The sequence below is a fragment of the Talpa occidentalis genome, unplaced genomic scaffold (assembly GCF_014898055.3).
Source record: "Talpa occidentalis isolate TD23 unplaced genomic scaffold, MPIMG_talOcc4v2.1 talOcc4.15, whole genome shotgun sequence".
Taxonomy (NCBI): Eukaryota; Metazoa; Chordata; class Mammalia; order Eulipotyphla; family Talpidae; genus Talpa; species Talpa occidentalis.
In genome coordinates this window covers 74,519,977-74,539,464 of record NW_023601543.1, presented here as the reverse complement: position 1 = coordinate 74,539,464, position 19,488 = coordinate 74,519,977, and the positions used below count along the sequence as shown (strand labels likewise).

The window sequence follows — 19,488 nt, the reverse complement described above, 5'->3', positions numbered from 1 at the left end:
CTTGACAAAATTCTAGAATCTCTGATTTACAACCAGGTGGAGAAAAAATACACACCAAAATTAAATAATAAATATGCTAGGAGGGAAATGCTCTTTAATTTGACTTGCTAAAGGAAACTTTGGTCTGATTTGGGTTCTTTCATTTGGGGACAATGCATTTCCCTGACATACCTTGAATTAAAAAAGAAAAAAAAAAAACAACAAAACCCAACAACTCTTAGATAGCAGGTTAATTTTGTCTGGGTAAAAATCATCATAACTGTTATTCATTAAATACCAGATATTTGTCAATCATCTTGATAGGCGCTTGATATACACTATAAACATTCCACAGTACTGCAAGATGGGGTTTATCGAACTCAGGTGGCAGATGAAGAACCTGCAGTATTTTCCTATTCACAAGGTGGTGAGTGAAGAGCTAAACCAGAACCCTGGGCTGCAGTCCTCTGGGACGGCTCTAACACCCTGGAACAGAGCATGTATATTTTTATTCACTTTTACTCTCACTACTCCAATCTCAGGGAATATAAAAGATAAAGGGAGATTTTGTGTCCAAGTACTGGACTGGAATACACAGCCAGAGCTGCAAGGACACCCTAATCAAGCAGAGGTATGAGCAACAGAAGGAAGCCTACCCAACTGGCAACAACATGATCATCTGCTTATGCAGTATCAGTTATTAAAAAAAGAAAACAAGATGGGATCTCACAGAATTATCTGGCTCAGTCCATTTCTGTAGTAAGCAAATGGTTTTGGGACAGAAGTTACAAAAGAGGAGACGTCTAAGTGGTAAAGAGAAGAGTAGAGGGCCACGGGTTTTTGGGTTCTCTGAAGCCTACCTTTCGTCCTGAGTCCTCTGCCTCTTTCTTCAGTGTCCCCATCCCACATCGCTCATGGGGCACAGGTCCGTTCTCTGCAAGATCTGCAGAGAACAGTTGTTCAAAAGTTGCTTCCCTTCCCAGGAAGCCTCCCATTAAAGAGAATCAAACATTGTAGTAAAAATGAACGATGATGTAAAAAATATATATAAATAAATATTTTTAAAAAATAGACAGCGGCCCGGAGGCGAGCAACACCCAGTCAATCTAACAGGGCGTCTTGCAGATGTCACCATACCTGTTCTTCGACCTGCAAGGTCAGGGTCAGGCTGACTTCTGCAAGGAAGATCGAAGAGGTGAGGGACTTGTGACGTGGGGGGCAAAGGGCCATATTCAAGGTCATAAATGGAGTCTGACTGAGAATCTCTTTGGAAACCAGAGTACCCTCCAACCAGGAACAGAGGGGGCGCCAGAAACCCCGCCCCCACAAGCGACCTTGAGAGCTCCAGCTTAGCTCTGCCACAAGGAGGAGCACTCGCTTTCTTCTTGGGGCGTCTTTGTCTGGAGGAGGTGAGAGATTTCGCCTGAGGCGTGCGGCCTGAGGGCAGGCCAGTGAGGCGTCTCACACCCGGTCGGAGTCCAGGTGAGCAACTGAAGGAAGCGACAAGAGAGCCGCCCAGCCCCAAAAGTGCAAGAGTTGCATTGCTTCCCTCAGCTTCTCTCCCTGCTCCCCTTTATGTTTGCGCCTACTCCGCCATTTGCTCGCCCTTCCCCCACCGCCACATGGCCCTTTCTCCATCCCAGTTCTCCCCTTTCTCTGTCCTAGTGGCCACTGGGCAGAGCAGTCGGGCCCCAATTTGAGGGAGGTGAGGGATTAGTTTAATAGAGGGCGGCGACAAAGACCCTAAGAAGAGTTAAAGGGGTTGGGGGGAAGACTTAGGCGGAAGGCTCCGCCAAGGCCAGGCGCACAGTTCCCACAGAGGGCTCAAGCATGGCGGCGAGGTGGCTGTGAGCCTGCCTTTCCTATTCCATCTGCTCTTTCCTAGTTCATCTGCTCAGTAAGGGGGGGGGGGGCTTCACCTGAGGGGAAAGGTACTGTGCTGGGGGGGAAATCAAGGCTCAGACTGTGAGTTGGTTTGTGAGGACAATGGACTCCAGACTAGTGAGGTGTTGCCAAACTTGCGGCAGTGGTCAAACCTGGGAAGGCTAACAGGCATAGGTCAGCTGGGGGGAGGGGAACGGAGGGGGTATGGTGGAGGAGGTATGGTGGAGGGGGTGAAGGGGGGGAGCTCAGGAATGTGAGGAAAGTATTAGCAAAGGAAAGCCCGCCGGCCGCCAAGGGCAGTGAGGCTAAGGACTCTGTGGCAACCGAGGGAGTCGCCACCCTACTGGTATCCTAGGATGTCTCTGTGCTGGTGACTTGACTCATGCTCATTTTCTCCTGTGGTGTCACAGGGGAGGAGGGTGTGAGAGAGTTCGTTTAAAGGGTTACTATCTGCACAGGCGAAATTCCAGATCTTTCCAAGAACTAAGGTGCAGATCTTGATGTCTGAGGAAAGAGGATGCAAAAGAATTCATCCTGCATTCTCAGCCTTGGGAGACCAGGGGCAGGTGGGCAGGTGGGGCAACCCTCATATCCTAGGGAGGTCTCAGGAAAAGCTGACAGAAAGAGAGGAGCCTTCAGCTATACTAGAAGGTCAAAGGAAAGATTGAGGGGACCACCCACCCCCCATTAAATAGATAACAAAAAATCTGAGCCCCACCTTTTCAGTCAGAGGTTGAAAGCTCAGGGCTGGGGTATCAGGCTGAGACTCATGCTTACTTATTGACATCAAATGTAGAGACACCTTTAATGTGAATCTACAGCTACCAGTTAGCAGAAGGGAGGTGCCCCAGGCTCTATCTGGAAATTAAGTACCCTGAATGAAAACTGGGGTCCAAGCAGCCCATGAAGGAGGAGGCTCCACATAGCTCTAAGTTGGATAGGGGCGAAGGAAACCTTACTTTGGGTTTTCCTCTGAGGTCTCAGGGAGGTGCTGACTTTGGTTTGAAGCGTGAACACCAGAGCAGCAGAAGGGAGGGGTCCCCGAACCTCACATAGTGAACATGACAATCATGATTGTGAACTGAAAAGACCACCACACCCCAGAATAGAGGCTCCGCACAGGCAGCCCCTGCTGTCACCTCAGTATACCCCAGGCCGGGCTGGCAGGCTGCACACCAGGGTTCCCTTGAACTTTCTCCACAGGAGGAAGTTCAGTGGACAGACAAGAGAACAGGAGCCCTGTGGGGTGCTAAAGCAGCACCCTCTGGGACCCCCACAGGTGGCCTTGGTTAAAACCAAGGAGGCATCGTCCCGATGGGGGTGCTCACACCCTCTCATTCTCCTTCCTCCAGGTGTCCCCGTCACCTACTCTGCTGCCCACAGTGGGGCCTGCTGTCCCTGAACAGGGTCATCATGCCTCGCGGGTCAAAGAGCAAGCTCCATGCCTCTGAGAAACGCCGCCAGGCCCGAGCGAAAATTCGGGCTTGCGGGGCTGGTCAGGCCAATGCAGCAGATGAAAAGGTGGCCAGTCCGACCTCCTCTCCTTCTCATGAAGGTGCTACTCAGAGTGAGCCTGCTGCCGGGTCAAGAAGCATGTCCCGGGGCCGTCAGAGAAAACCAACCACCACCATTAATTCTCGGGGTCGGTTGGCTATTCGCCCAAGTGGCATTTCCCAGGGGCGTCAGAGAACCCCATCCACCACCTCTAGTTCTGCAAGCACTTCTCCTGAGAGATCCAATGAAGGTGCTCACAGTCAACATGAGCATATGGGCTACAACTTCGGCGTGCCAGGGCCCGAGGTTATCATGAGGAAGGCCTGCTTGCTGGAGCAGTTCCTGCTGTACAAGTATAAGATGAAGCAGCCCATCAAGAAGGAAGACATGCTGAAGGTTATCAACCCAGTGTTCCAAGATCACTTCACTGAGATTCTCAAGAAAGCCTCTGAGCGCATCGAGATGGTGTTTGCCGCGGAGGTGAAGGAAGTCGATTCGGTGAATTATTCCTATGATCTTGTCAGCAAGTTGAAGCTCCCCAACAATGGAAGAGTGCGTGCTGGCCGGGGGCTACCCAAGACCGGTCTCCTGATGAATATCCTGGGTATGATCTGCATGAAGGGCAACTGTGCCAAGGAGGAAGACATCTGGCAGTTCCTGGCTATGATGCACGTATATGCCGGGAGGAAGCACTTCATCTACGGTGAGCCCAGGAAGCTCATCACCAAAGATTTGGTGAGGCTGAAGTATCTAGAGTACCGCCAGGTGGCCAACAGCGATCCCCCCTGCTTTGAGTTCCTGTGGGGTCCAAAAGCCCATGCTGAAACCAGCAAGATGCAAGTCCTTAAGTTTTTGGCCAAGGTCAATGAAACCTCCCCTAGCACTTTCCGAGCCCTCTATGAAGAAGCTTTGAAAGATGAGAAAGAGAAAGCCTTAGCAGTAGATGTAGCCAGTGCTGGCACTATTGCCAAAGCCAGTGCCCCACCCAGGGCCAGTATACCTAGAAGTATCTTCCCATCCTTGTGAAAGTGTGGGGTGGTGGTGGTTGTTTTTGTTGTTGTTGTTTATCAATAGGGAGTGTATACTTGGAATTGTGAAAGAGTTTCCTAGTAAAAGTGTTGGGAGTATGGAATAGGAAAAAAAAAACAAACACATCAATGTTGGTTTTACCTGTGCCTTTTTGTCTTTAGCTTTGTAAACTTTAACGACTTGCACTTTGAGTTTCTTTGCTTATTCAAGAGTGTTGGAGAAATTGAATCTTATTAAACTGGCTTTTCTTCACCACATTTTGAGTGTCCTTTGGAAGGTTAAGTGTTAGTACTGGGAATGATAACATCAAGACATTTCAGTCTGTACTAAGAACTTCAAACCGTGAACTCATAGAGGTAAAATGTTAAACAGCCTCTGTGAACTAGAGGTACAGTAAAAAGAATGGGTGAGCAACAGTGAAATAAGTCAGAAGGGAAAAGAAAAATATCGGATGGTGTCACTTATAGCAGGAATATAGGGGAACCAAATAAGACATCAGTGTAAAAAAAAGTAACAGTACAAAACACAACAAAGCAAAAACAGACAATTACAAAGCAGAGACATCCTGCAGGGAGGAGGAGGGAGAGGGATCAGAGGGAGGGAGGGAGGAGCACAGGGGACTGAGGTGATGGTGCACGGGTGCCTTGGGGAAGGAAACTCTATGGGGACTACACCTGAGGGGGTGGGGGGAAGCAAATACTGTTTTAAAATGAACAATGATGTAAAAATAAAATATTAAAGAAAAGAAAAAAAAAAGAATGGGTGAGCAAGAGGGCAGTTCTTATGAGTGCAGTTCTGTGGAAATTTCCCAAGCATAGCCATTTGGGACTACAGGGAACTGCAAGTCTTCAGTGAGATTTTTTTTTTAATTTTTTAAAAAGATTTATTTGTTTATACAAGCATTGGTTATAGTCAGAAGTGCAGGAGGGTGAGAGGATTCACCAGAGCCAGAGCAGGGAGCAGAACAGGCAGACTGACGAAGTACACTGCTGAGGGGAGCAGAGGATGCAGCAGGAGATGTCTGTGCGCCATGTGGGACCCTCGCCGGGGGCAGGGGATCGAACCGGCGCTGCAGAGGCTGCGGGCAGCTTCGCAGCCCAGGGCTCAACCTCTGAGCCACTAGGGGAGGCCCAGGATTTAATTTTCACTTAGGCTGTGTGGTGGGCTGGTGAGTCTGTAGAAGTGATTCGTAGCGGTCACACCCTCCCATCGTGTGCCTCAGAGACGAGAGACTAAAGCCTGTGTCAGCTCAGACTGCTGTAGGGGAAGACCATAGGTGAGTGGCAGAAACATTTGTTCTTCAGTTATGGAGGCTGCACAGTGGATTCAGTTACTGCCAAGAACTCTCTTCTTGCTTGCAGATGCCCACCTTCTCTCTGAGTTCTCATGTGGCAGAGAGTTCTGGACTCTCTTGATCTTATAAGAACACTACTCGCATCATGAAGGCCCGATCCTCATGACCTCATCTAAATCTAATTACCTCCCAGATGCCCTATCTTCAAATACTGTCAAATTGGGGGTTAGGGCTTCAACATATAAACAAGGGTGGGGGGGGCACAAAACAGAAAACTGCTGCTATGAGTTACTTTGGGATTGTGAGTAAAACAGATGCCCACCTGTGGCAGGAAAGGAACCTTTGCTCTTGTCCCATGCAGGTAACACCGTACAAATTAGGTGGTCTATACACATCAGCCTTTGGGAATTTCTGACAAATAAGGATGATATTCACTTGAGGTGAGATGCCAAGAAGCCGCTGGGCTGGCACTCTGCCTCAAGTTTGGAGCCAGGGCCTGCTCCATTAAAAGAACATTTTATTGAGGGTTTCACGAATGTGATCTGCCAAATTCTAAGTGAGGGCTAGCTTTTGTTGAGGGTGTAATAAATGCCAACAGGGGTGGTGGTTTGGATGGAAGGGCACCCGGGAGGATGGAAGGACTTAGACATGATCACAAATTCTAGGAATTTCAGTTGCCTCCAACAGGACGACAACGCCACACCTGAATTAAATGACAAGTGCTCTAATGGGGAAAGTTTGCCTTGTTCTACTAGCTAGGAAGACTTGTTAGATGATTTGATGTTCTTTGTCGGAGAACACTGCATATTCTCTGATATTTCTTAGATTAAAAAAAAAAATCCAGGGAGGTAGGTGGGATCATCTGGGATCAAAATAATAATAATTGCCATTCATTAAATATTGGATAATATTTGCTAGTCATGCTGCCATGTGGTTTATATATAGTACATTTTAACAATCCTACATGATAGGGCTTACTGAACTCACTTGACAGCTGAAGAACTTGTCATTTTCTCAAGTTCACAATATTTTTAATAGCAGAGCTGAGACTAGATCCTTGGTCTGAATTTGTCTAAAGGTCACTGTTCCACTTTTCCCAGCCTGGGACAGACCTCTGTCTCTTAATTCACTTTTCTTCTTACTGTCCAAAATGTATCCCAGGCAATAGAAAGACACTTGTTGCCAAAGTACTAAAAGCAGGCCTACTGAAGGGGAAGTAATGAAATTTGGGATGAAAATGAAATTTGGGAATATGGAGGGGCTGTGGTCACATACATCTGAAGGGGTGTGATCCAATATCCCTGAATCACATCCAGTGTTATAAACCAATGTTACCTCAACAAACAAACAAACAAATGAATAAAAGCAAATGCACAACCAAAAGAAGGGGGCTTGTGGGGAGAATTATCCTAGGGTTTCATTTTCCTAGGATCCCACTGAGAACTAAATCTGTTGAAGAACTACTTGGTAAGTATTTGCCCAGCTCCAGCTCTTTCAATCATCACAGCACCTTTGCCCAGGATCCCCTGGAATGCCCTCTTCCAGCCCTGGAAGCAGACCTGCTGACCAGCTATTCACTGTGCTCCTCTGAGGATGGCACAGGCCTGTCAGTTCAGCAGACACCTCCTTCTGGCCCAGAAGCAGCCAGGGTGGCTCATCAGGGCTGACCTATGACTGATCTGTGGGTTTCTAATCCCCCAAGTAATCTGAAGAAATACACACTTCCCACAATGATGCCTTGCTCCCTGCTAATGCTACTCACCCTTACACCAACCCTGGACAGTCAATTTCGGTTTTCCTAGCAGTTCCTTGACCGAAAACAAACATGAAAACTCCAACCTATTTCAAAATATTTTAAAAGAATATTTTTGTAGTAAACTAGAAATTGTCACCAGAAAAATATTATTGTCGGACTGAAGGAAAACAAAATACGTACAGTGAACTCTAACGGGAGTCCCAGGAGAATTAATATGTACAATTGCTTTCTCTGCATGAAAACCAGTTTGTGAAAATTGAAATTTAAACCACAATGCTAAAATACTGCATGGGTCCAAGCCACCTGCTATCCATGAATATAATACTGTGCTTAAAGTAATATTTGGAAATTTAAAAGTTTGGCATATAAGTATTGTCAGGGTAGTTCCCATTATGGTAAGATTATTTTTTAAAGTTAAATGTGACTACTTCATGATATGATCCAGTGGTGTATAAAATTTCTTTTAGAGAAACAAAATATGTCTTTGGACCAATGCATAAAACAAAAGCTAAAATTTTCTTCATTGCCTACCACTCATGTGATCATACTTATTAAATAGTCCTTCCAATTCTCAAACTACTGTTTTTAGCTTTTGCAAATGAGGAGTTATTCATTTTGCAAATAAGAATTATTCAGTTTTTTGAATTGCATTTTGTCTAGCATGAATTTTTATATGTATGGGGGGATTTAATTAATTGCAGCAAAATGAGAAAAGTAAATTTCTTAACAAAATCTTTAAAATGATTGGCCATACTACTCTTTAGAAAACAAAGTCATTGCATTATATATCTTGTGCATTACATAACTTACTATTTTTGTCAGACTGTTCAAGAGTGCACATTTTATTCATGTATATTAAAATGATTATATTTGCCTGTGGTTGAATCAAACTTTTTACCTTAATATTTAACCTGAAAATAAAAAGTATCAAATGACTAACATAATAAAAGAAAGGATCATTTATGAACTTTTATTTTGTATTGACTTTGTTAGGATATCATGAAAACAATAGATACCACAAATCAGAATTCCATTAAATTATTTTGTACAGTAACTGACAATGGTGCTAACATATTTTAATATGCTGATACTTAATTTGAACAATCAAAGGTATATTAAGTGATATAAATTCCCTTTTGAAGGATATGTGTATTCTGAGTATTCAGTATATTAATATGATTCAATATTCAATAAATGTTTGAAAATGAGGGAAATCAATTATTTAATAGCATTGCACATGCATTATTTGTATTGAATCATATTTTCTTGGAAATTGGTTATTCCTGTATGAGATTTATGTTAACTCTTTTAACCAGAATATCCACATTATCACATCACATTATCTTTCCAAGGTAGACAACAGGAAAAAAACTATGTAGGGCAAGTGAATTCATTTAAAGTTTTGCAAGAGGGCCTCCCCGGTGGCGCAGTGGTTGAGCGCTGGGCTGCGAAGGTGCCCACAGCCTCTGCAGCACTGGTTCAATCGCTGGCCACTGGCAAGGGTCCCACATGGCATGCAGACCTCTCCTGCCATGCCCGCTGCTCCCCTCAGCAGTGTACTTTGTCTGTCTGCCTGTTCTGCTCCCTGCTCTGGCTCTGGTGAATTCTCTCACCCTCCTGTGCTGCTGACTGTACCCAGTGCTTGTATTAAATAAATAAATAAATAAATCTTAAAAAAAATAAAAATAAAGTTTTGCAAGAGAGATCCAGAGAATGTAAGAAGCGAAAGGGTCTATAAAGTTACAAAAAAGTGGTTTTACTTCAAATCCCTTCTTTTGAATTGTGTTCTATAAAATAAGGCTATATGGTAATGACAAAAATCCCATTTAAAAGCAAAGGGAAAAATAATCATTCAGAAATTATATTTCTAGACTGTGAGGTCAGTGTTTGAGGTTACAAAACTGTAAAAAAAAAATCTCAATGTGAGACAAAAGCAATGGCTATTTATATCAATTCCACCCCTTTGTTTGGAATATCTAGTTCTGAGATATTCAGAGAGAGTTCTAGAAGCTGATAGGTATTATTTCTTTCTTTGCTCTTTTAAAGTATACTTGTTAAAACACAAATTTCATCAGATAATTCATTTTGTTATACTGTTTTAAAAGCTTTGTTGCTGTTATTGGAAATAGTGTTTAATTACTAATTATTCTATAAATTGCCCAGGCAGTTAAACAGACATCTGTTCCATATAAAATACTGAATACTAAGTTAATACATTAAAATTCAAAAAGTAAGAAAAACAGTTATGTGGAATGCTTTGTCCACATTTAGGCAATCGAAAGAATGCAACTATGATGAAACCTGTACAAATTCCAAGTAGTTTTTTTTTTTTTGACTGCCAAAGTGAAAAGATCAGGTAAGACTAACTAAAAAGTATGAATCTTCATATTATTATTGATTTCTTGAATAACACTGCTTATCAGAGATTTACATTTTTTCACAATCCTCTAGTAGATTTTTTGGGAGTTCTGTATTAGTGTTATACATATTATAATATACATATTTTTAGGATTTTCTTATGAAATATTTTTATATGAGCTAATAGCTAATATTCTCAGTGAATATTTATGTGCATATTTGAGTATTAAGGGTTAATAATATTCTGCAATATTCAATTAATATTTGAAAAACTAAATTATATTGTGTTTTTGTCTATTAAGTAATGAACTCGATATTGGCAATTACTTGCTGTTTGACTTCATGCAAATTAAACTCTGATTCTCAGTTTCCTCATATGCGCATCACAGTCACTGTCTCATGAATGTGGTGATATGGTAAAGATACTACTATCATGATGATTATGTCAGAGGTCATGCCATGTAGTCATAAAATCCACGTTCATTTTCCTGTTCCTGAGCACACAGGGGGGCTACATTTCTCAGCCTTACATAATACTGCATTACAAAGGAGTCTGGGTAGAATGATACAAGCCATTCTATGCCTGGTCCCAGGCCACATGCAAATCTTCAGTTCATTTCCCCCTATTCCCCTCATGGTAACAAGGAACTACTGGCGTTCCCTTTGGTGCAGCTACAACACAGCTGATTCTTCATCAGTCTAGTTCTTTGAATCACTGTTTGGAGCAATGTTAGACATAAAATGTGTACAAGAGATAAACTCATTGAGATCTTGGAGCTATTTTAATATGGCAGAATAGCTTTTCCTATTCTAATACACAAACACAGTGGTCAATTACCAAATATATTTCCCTCTGTTTCCTATTTTCTTAGATAGGGAGAATCAAACCTAACTTTTTTTTTAAGATTGATTTATTTATACAAGAACTGGGGTACAGGCCAGATGTGCGGGAGGGTGAGAGGGTTCATTAGAGACAGAGCGGGGAACAGAACAGGCAGACTGACGAAATACTCTGCTGAGGGGAGCAGCGGGCGAGACAGGAGTGGTCTGCTTGCCATGTGGGTTGCTCTGAGGCCGGCGGTGATGGAACCGGCACTGCAGAGGCTGTGGACAGCTTCACAGTGCTGTGCTCAACCGCCTGAGCCACCAGGGAGGCCCAACAAAATTCTTATTAGATTATAATTATTTCTTTATCAAGGCTCTGTTAAAAAATCTTTTATACATAAGAATATAGAGATAATAATATATTGAATAACATATTAAAATAAACATTGATTTCTGGTGTGAATATGCTTGATTAATACAACACTACCATTCTTCCCCAGGAAACCTTCCAGCAAGAAAAAAGGAAAACAAACACAAACTCTATTTTCTACAAAATGAAGAAAACTATAAGATATTTTTGTTATGTGCTAAAACTGGAAGTCACGGGAAAGGAAAAGGAGGAACGCAAGGTTAAAGCTCAGTTTTAAGAACCTATCTGCAACACATCTCAAAAGACATAAAGAAAGCTATACATCCTTAAGTACTACGCTTGCTAAAGACATGGAGCACACCCAGAGGTGCAAAAGGAATATTTTTGACCCGGAGAACTATGTATGGAAATGTCCTTAAGGGAAAGGAAAAGTGGGGGCTGTGGTGACAGCATAATGATGCACCTGCACGCACACACGTGCACACATGCACAGTCAATCCGGTTTGCTTTAGAGTAACAGAATCCATGAGAAATATGCAGAGAAGTCCTGGTAAGGACTAAAAAAAGGTGTTTTTTTTGGGTAATGAAACCTAGCTATTGTGGAATTTCCATTTTGGCCTTCTCAAACACAGGAACCTCTTGCAAATAGGTAGTTCAAGAAAGCACACTTTTTTTTTTTTTTAAGTTATCATTAAAAGCAAACTAACACCACAGGTATATAAAAACCTATTAAAATATGAAATCAAAAATGTTATAATTAATTCACATATAATGAACACACCCACTAGAAATATATTGCCACAGAACAGAAACAAAATGTGACCAAATGTTTTAAATACATTTTCAAGAAAATATACCCAAACATTCAGTTTTCTACTGAAGACCCAAGACAGAAATACAATAAAGCAGGATGATAAGACAGTAAGATGAAAGTTAAGATGGCAGAACTGAGGAATCATTAGAATAAATCAAATTATCACAGAAAGGAAGATGCATTTCACAATAAACCCAACAGACAGTTTAAGAAGCACAATAAAGATTACTGAGGATATCAATGGTAACTTATATTGAAGATAATGCTATTAAATGATATCAATGATATTGAGGATATCAAAATGACATTAAGCGATATAAATTCCCTTTTGAAGGATATCTATATTCTGAGGATTCAGTCTATTGATAAGATGATAATCTAAACCATGTTCAAAATGGATTCTTAGATAACTGACTCGTTCATTTTTGGCTGTGAGTGGTTTTAACAAGCCAAAATGCAATACAACATTAAAATACATAAATTGATATTTTGAAGGTTAAGATGTTCAGAACCCTATGAAATGTTACAAACCGATGTTAACTCAATTGAAAAAAAAAAATTAGAACAGACCTTTGCAAAACATGTCACTTTGGCATGTGGATTATTTTGAATGGAGGTCAACAGGAGCCCTGCAGACTCACAAAACACTTTTACCACTCCCTTGTCTTCCTAGAAGTAGGAAATGGAGGGTGTTACCCAGAATTAGGACTTTTACTAGAAATAACCATTCCATTGGAGTAATTACCTATACGGCAGGGCAAACATCTAACTGAAGAGCGTCGTCTTTGTCATATGAGGCACCCCCCACCATGGGTATGTGAGTCCTCCACTCTCCTTGTAAGCCGGGTCCTCTCTCCCATTCCTCACCTAAGGGTTTCTCTCTCCACTTCTCCTCACTGACCTTGAAATGCACATGCATGTGGATTTGCTGTCCATATGCAATTAAATTTGTCTTTATCTCCTACTAATCTGTTTGATGTTAATTTGATTACTTGACAACCTGAAAAAAGACCAAAAGGGAGAGGACAATTTCTCCTCCACCCCTGGAGTTATATACCTAAGAACAAACTAAAATACGCTTATAAAAATTTATTTTCTTGTGTTGATATTCAAGTCTCTTTGTAATTTCACATTTTTAATTTAGTTCAATTTGTTATATGGAGACAGAGACACAATTTTAAATGTATGCTTAAAATGGAAACAGATGGTTTACAGTGCAGTCTTTTCTTACCTTTCTTCTTTTGCTTGAGTCTCCTCTTCACCCTCCCCTCAAGTCAGTAGGTATCTTCTTCTCTGCCTTCAAGATGTTCCATATAAGAGTCTGCATCCTTACATGTCCTGTATAAATGGACATATCTATGTCTATCAGGATAATATCTGTTTTCATCACTGTTGATTTTATAACAATGATATCACACTGTGCGCACATGTTTGCAGCTAGCTTTTCTCACTCAATAATACCTCCTGAAGTACATCCAACTCAAATAGCAAAGTTCTAACTCACTGTTTTAAATTGCAATATAACTAATGGTATGGATGGCAGAATTTATCCTGACATTTTCCTAATGACAGAGATTCATGTTGTTTACAGTTTTCATTTCTAAAACAAATATTGCAACAAAAACTTTCATTTTATGTGCTTTTATTTCTATGGGATGGGTTCCCAGGAATGGGTATCGTAGTTTTAATTTTAATATATGTTGCCAAGTTGCTTTCATAAAGACTTTAATACATCAGACTTTCACTAGCAATTATGAGAGTACCCCTTTCTTCAGTAATCATCAACAGCAGAGATTGTAGTTCTTTTTAAGTTGAATCATTCTAATAGGTAGAATGGCATTTTGTTTTTACTACAGTTAGCATTTCCCTAACTGCAGGTGCATTTGTACATTATTCATATGCCTGTTAGTTTTTTGGATTTGCATCTCTGAGAAATGCCTAGTTTATACTTTTTTTCTATTGGAGTGCATGTCTGTTGCTTGTCAATTTATGAGTAGCTGCTATTTCATAGAAATTGAACAGTTGCTAATTGTATTACATTTTCTCTTTAGGTCTACTACTCATGAATCATCTTGATTTATGATATATTTTGTTGTACTGAAGTAAAAATAGTTTTATGCTTTCTTTTATAACTTTTTGGCTTTCAGTCATGATTAAAGTCTTCGCCGCCTGTGCTTTTTATATGAAATTTTTGAGATTTCCTTGAAGATTTTTAATGTTTTATTTTACATTTAAATATATAACCCATCTGGAGTTAATGTTAAGAAATAAGGAGGACATCCGCTTTTCTTTCAACTGTATTGAGATCCTATCTCCATTATTTGTTAATATCCATCTTCGTTTCCCCACTGAACTGAAGTACCAGTTTTGCTATATATCATGTTCTGAAATAATATTGATATGTATTTTGATATTCTCTCTTTTCCCCTGCTCTGTCTTTGTCTACATTGTGAGAAACATGATTTAATGAATGCCTAATATCTATTCCCATTCATATTAAGATATACGCAAATGTTAAAGAAGTAGAACAGGTATTTGAGTTCTAGGAGAAGAAAAGACTGCTCCAATTCTGAAGATTATGTAAACCAGCAATCTTTATCGGGCAGCTGATTCCTGCAGTGGTGGCTATATAATCTGGGTCTGGTGATGTAGCATAAATGGAGGTCTTCTCTATGGCATTTATAAAACATTTTTTTTTTCTCCTGATTAAAAGGGATAGACCCAGCTGGCTGGATACACTTGGATATCTGCCGCTCTAATGAAATGCCAGATTGAATGGAATGCAATAATTTTACATTATGTCCTGATAATCTGTAATGACAAGTCCCTTCCCTCTTTTTCTCCTTCCCTCCGTTGTTTTATTTTATAATTTTCTCCAATCCAGTTAGCTATTCTCATTTTTAAAAGAAAAAATGAGTTTTAGAAAATAGTAGAGGGCCTCCCCTGGTGGCGCAGCTGTTGAGCCCTGGTTTGCGAGGCTGCCCGCAGCCTCTGCAGTGCCGGTTCAATTCCCGGCCGCCGGCGAGGGTCCCACAAAAAAAAAAAAAAAAAAAAGAAATATATTATGTGAATTGTATTTCAACATTATAGTGAAATCATTCCAAATAACAAAATGCTTGTCAAGATAAACTATTTAATGAGTGAGAAGTGGGGTGGAAGCAAATTATTTCGTACTCTTCATGAGGAAGTGGGCCCAACCTTCTTACCTTTGTGTATATTCTTCAGGAAATTTGTAGGACAGGCTTCTAAAAAATTGTTCATATAGTTTTGTTTTTTTTTTTTCCCAAGATGTCTTCAGCAGGATTTTTCCAATATATGTCACCTTGGCATGTGGAGCTAAGGTCAGTGGAAATTCTATGGGCTTCAGGAGAAACTGGTACCATAACCTTAAAGAACAAAGATTACTTAGGTTTAGATTCATCTCAGGAAATAATCCTTTTATCAGAACAACCCATCTTAATCCAGGGCAAACATCTTGAGGCAAGATTTTGTTACAGGAAGTCATCCCCTCCTCATGATGTGAGACCCCTCCTCTCTCCTCCATGGCCCATTGTTTAGCTCAGGATATCAACACAGTTTGTCTTATTTACTCTAGAATTTAAGCCATGCAAATTCTCCATATGTATGTAATTAAATTTGGTCTTTTCCTCTTACTAATCTGTCTGATGTTAATTTGTCTGCTGAATTAGCTGAAAAAAAAAAAAAAACCCGGATGGGTGGAAGAATTTTCCCCCATGCCCCTACAGAATCAACTATTTGACTCAAAGACAGATGAGTGATTCCTTTTAAATTTTATTTCACATAATTAAAACCTGGTTATTTCTTTAATTACCTTTTAAGAATTTTTTTAAAAGTGTCATGCCTCAATGTCACTGGCTCCTAAAATAACTTATTTAATAACTTATAAATTAGAAACAAAATCTGGAACAGATTCTTTTCTACTTTGTTTGAAGAGACTTTTGGCCCCGTGTGTAAAAATATAAATTAGAATCACGGTAGGTAATCTATCAATAAAAGTTTTAATTGATTACTAAAATATTAACTTTATCATATAATGTTTGACAAATCATAGAGATTCAAAAAGTGATATTTAGTTTTTAGGCATCAGTAATGGAATACAAAGTAAGTTTCATTCTTTCTAACACTGGTCTGGGATTTCAGAAATGTTTCTAAGATGTTCTGACTGCACCAAATAGATTTTTCTGTTTCTTACACTCACCTGCTATGCAGGTGCCTCTTTATGAAGATAGATACTTTAAAATATCATTTCAGAATTTAATCTTAGCAGATTTGCCCCTAAAGAAAAGAGAACTGTCAGTATGATGTCACTTTGATGTATAATCATTCATAGCTAAGATAGCTTTGATGTTGTGTATTTAACCTTTTGACTTGATCGAATGTAATCTTTCAAGTGATTTCATTGCATTCAGCAAAGATAGTATTTGTGATCTACTGGTCAACATAATTTCCAGTTATTTCCCACTAACAGATTTTTTTGACAGAATTCAAATATGTTTCAGAAATCAGTGCTAAAATCCCTGTTCAAATATTTGTGAAACACAGTTTAAATCGGATTTCGTTTTTTGAATAAAATATTCATGTTTAAGAGTTGTAAACCAAATGAGTGGAGAATGATCTTTTTGTTGAATTCTTTATGAAACTTGTTCAATTTGATATTGTGACACAAAAAACTAAAACAATTGTTCAAAGAAGGAAAATGTAATCTTATTTATTTCATGAATATGTTCCAAATGTTGGTTCTTGTCATATCTACATACCATTTGTACCATCACTTATTGGTTTCTAAATTTTGTATTTTTCAAAAATGTCCAAAATGGAATATTTATATACTGACCATCAATTAAAAATATTCAATGTGTGTTAAAACCTTTTTAATTAATTAGAGAGAAAAAAAACTTTTCCCCTTAAAATTACAGCTGGTGACATTGCTGTAGTTTCAAATATACAGATCTATATGAATAAAAAAAGCTGATTTGACTTTAGTAAAGTAGTGACTGGCAGCTTTTGTTACAAATGCATTTATTGCTGACTAACTTTAAAATATATTCAATAAACCCATTGGTACGCAATGCTTGTTCTTTGCCAGATACATTCTAAACATTTTGCTAATTTCATCATGATGGCAACTCTATGATGCCAGGATTGTGTATTGTACAAGATACAAAATCATTGTAATGGACATCATGAGATCATTCTGCTAGCCATATGTCCTTGAGTTGATTGCATTAAGAGAAAATAAAAGGAAAATATTAATTCTTATGGAAATGTTTTTTCTCTCATGATTATAATAAATAATTGTGAGTGATATGTATTATTTGCTACAAAGCATCATTATTACATGCTTTTTTCCATCCCCATACACTAAGAAAACAAAGATTTAATGTTTCTACATGTTCAGTGGAAATGCTGGAGCTGCCATTTTAACTGATGATTGCATAAGTCTTTGGTGACTTCTATACCCTTCTCTCTGGTACTTTAGAAATCAGGACGGCAATTGTAAATACTTAGCCATGGAACTTTTTCTTCAGACTAGAATTCTTCTAATCAGAAACAAAAGTAATTGAAGATCAAAGAAAATCTGATGTCACTCTTTCCTTCTTCTTTGCCTAATGCCTTCAGAAAAGGTCAAGGAATTTTTTTGTTTGTTTGTTTTTGTTTTTTGTTTTTTAACATTTGGCGTACTGGCAAAATATTTCAACTTCTGTAAGATTTTTATATGGGTATAGATTTATATTTAGATATATAAATTGTAAAATTAGAAACCTGAAAATAAATTAACAAGATCTTCTCTCCCTCAGGAAGGAAAATGGACTGTCCATAACAGGGTAAATGTTTTTTTCCTTATCTTTTTGTCATTCCTTAACATTTTCAAAGATCATGTAGATTAATCTATCATTACATTGAAAGTCAAGAAATTATTGTTTCACTTTTGACTTTTTATTAAAGAATGTGCATTTTTGTTATTGTGCTTAGTCACAGGTTTAGTATTTTTACATGATTTATTATTATTATTATTGATTTTCTTTATCTCTATTGTTTAAAGTAAAATAATCTTTATCATAATGTTTGGTATTTTTGTTGTACACCACTGAAACCTATATCCAAAAATATAATTACTAGCCTAACAGATCATATTCAAGGGTGATGCAAAATATATTATTCATCTTGAATACTTTCAAATATTCAATAAAAATAATTTTACCTCTTCCCTTAAACATTTTTCAAAAGGAGGGGAGGAGGGAGTAGGGTCAAAATAAGAGGGGTGGGAATTGTATGGGGAATATTACCAAGATGAAAATGCATACATTGTGCAAAAATGAAAAATGATGTAAAAATATATATAAAATAAAATAAAATAATAAAAAAATGTTTACGAAAATAAAAAAAAAAAGTGATCCCTTAGATCTGATTCAGATGATTTCATTAATCTTTATACAGAAGGGACCAAGCACAAATTGTGATTAGTGTTTATATTTTCTTTCTGGGTCTATTTTGGGGTTTTGCAACCTGAAACATATTCATCAAATATATTTGTTCACAACATGCACCACATATTTTGGCTTTATTCCCAAATGACTTTTTATCCAAGTGTCTGCATCCTTGTCACTGTCAACCAGTTGTGGTCTCTGTAGACTAGGTTTGTTTGACATATTTCTACTTTTAGTTTAGGTTACTTTCTAAATCTGAAGTGTGAACAGTACCTTCTGTTCTTTAACTTTCTCCCTAATATAAATGTTAAAATTATTATGTTTAAAATAAAAGGACAAAATCTGCTCTTTTCCATTAAGTACATAAAGTTGCCAGATGGCTTTATCAGGATCTTAAATCTTCTGGGTTTGATGAGTTATGTTTGAAGCATAAACATCAATTATATCTCCTGTCATGAAACAATTAGGGATGGCCTATTCTCATCAGCCCTGATCCATGCATATTAGATTCTCAGAAGCCTCTGATTTCATGATCAGTACCTGCTTAGGGTTCTACAAGGAATCCTAATCACATAAAAGTTCCCAAATGAAAGCAGGCCTAGTATATATTTCTTAAACACAAAGTGTTAAAATCATTTGTTTGGAATTAAGTTGATAATAATTTTAATGTTCTTATTTTATTTTAGATATCCCATTAAGTTAGTTTACATCAAATTAAGAAAATGCCAAATTTTTATAGATTCCAAATATTAAAATAGTTCCTTAAATTCACTTTTGTTCATAGACAGTAACATACATTTTTGATTTGAGATCTTACTCTAATTGGACAATTTCTCTAACCACTTAAAAAGTTATCCAATTTATTTTATCTTTTGTTTTATAATTTTATTTTTATTTTTTTAAAAGATTTATTTATTTTTGCATATAAGAGCTGGGGTACAGGATTGCTCCCTGGCTGGCCAGGGATCAAACTCCTGCTGCAGAGGCTGCGGATTGCTTCATAGTGTGGTGCTTAACCCCTTGCGCCACCAGGGAGGCCCGTTTTACAATTTTAACACGCACATACTATTACACTATCTTTGAATTATAGCCACCCAATTTTTAATTGGTAGATAAAGCAAGATAGAATCAAATAAACTTTGGTTTGAAAAAGGAATCATGAAAGAAAAATGGAATAATCCAGTGGTAAAAATCCATAAAAGTAAAAATAAAACTCATTAAGAAATGTGGATATCA

The 19,488-nt window shown here is 38.6% G+C and overlaps 1 protein-coding gene across 1 annotated transcript; it reads left to right on the top strand.

Moving 5' to 3' along the window:
* Window positions 1-1,440: 1,440 nt before the first annotated feature.
* On the top strand, window positions 1,441-4,629 carry LOC119246256 (melanoma-associated antigen B5-like). Its single transcript, XM_037512578.2, has 2 exons — window positions 1,441-1,461; window positions 3,216-4,629. Exon 2 carries the CDS (start codon window positions 3,277-3,279, stop codon window positions 4,381-4,383), a length of 1,107 nt encoding a protein of 368 aa, XP_037368475.1. The 5' UTR covers window positions 1,441-1,461; window positions 3,216-3,276; the 3' UTR covers window positions 4,384-4,629.
* Window positions 4,630-19,488: the final 14,859 nt, after the last annotated feature.

Excerpts from the sequence above, each read along its gene's own strand:
- LOC119246256 (XM_037512578.2), top strand. The coding sequence starts at position 3,277 with ATGCCTCGCGGGTCAAAGAGCAAGCTCCATGCCTCTGAGAAACGCCGC.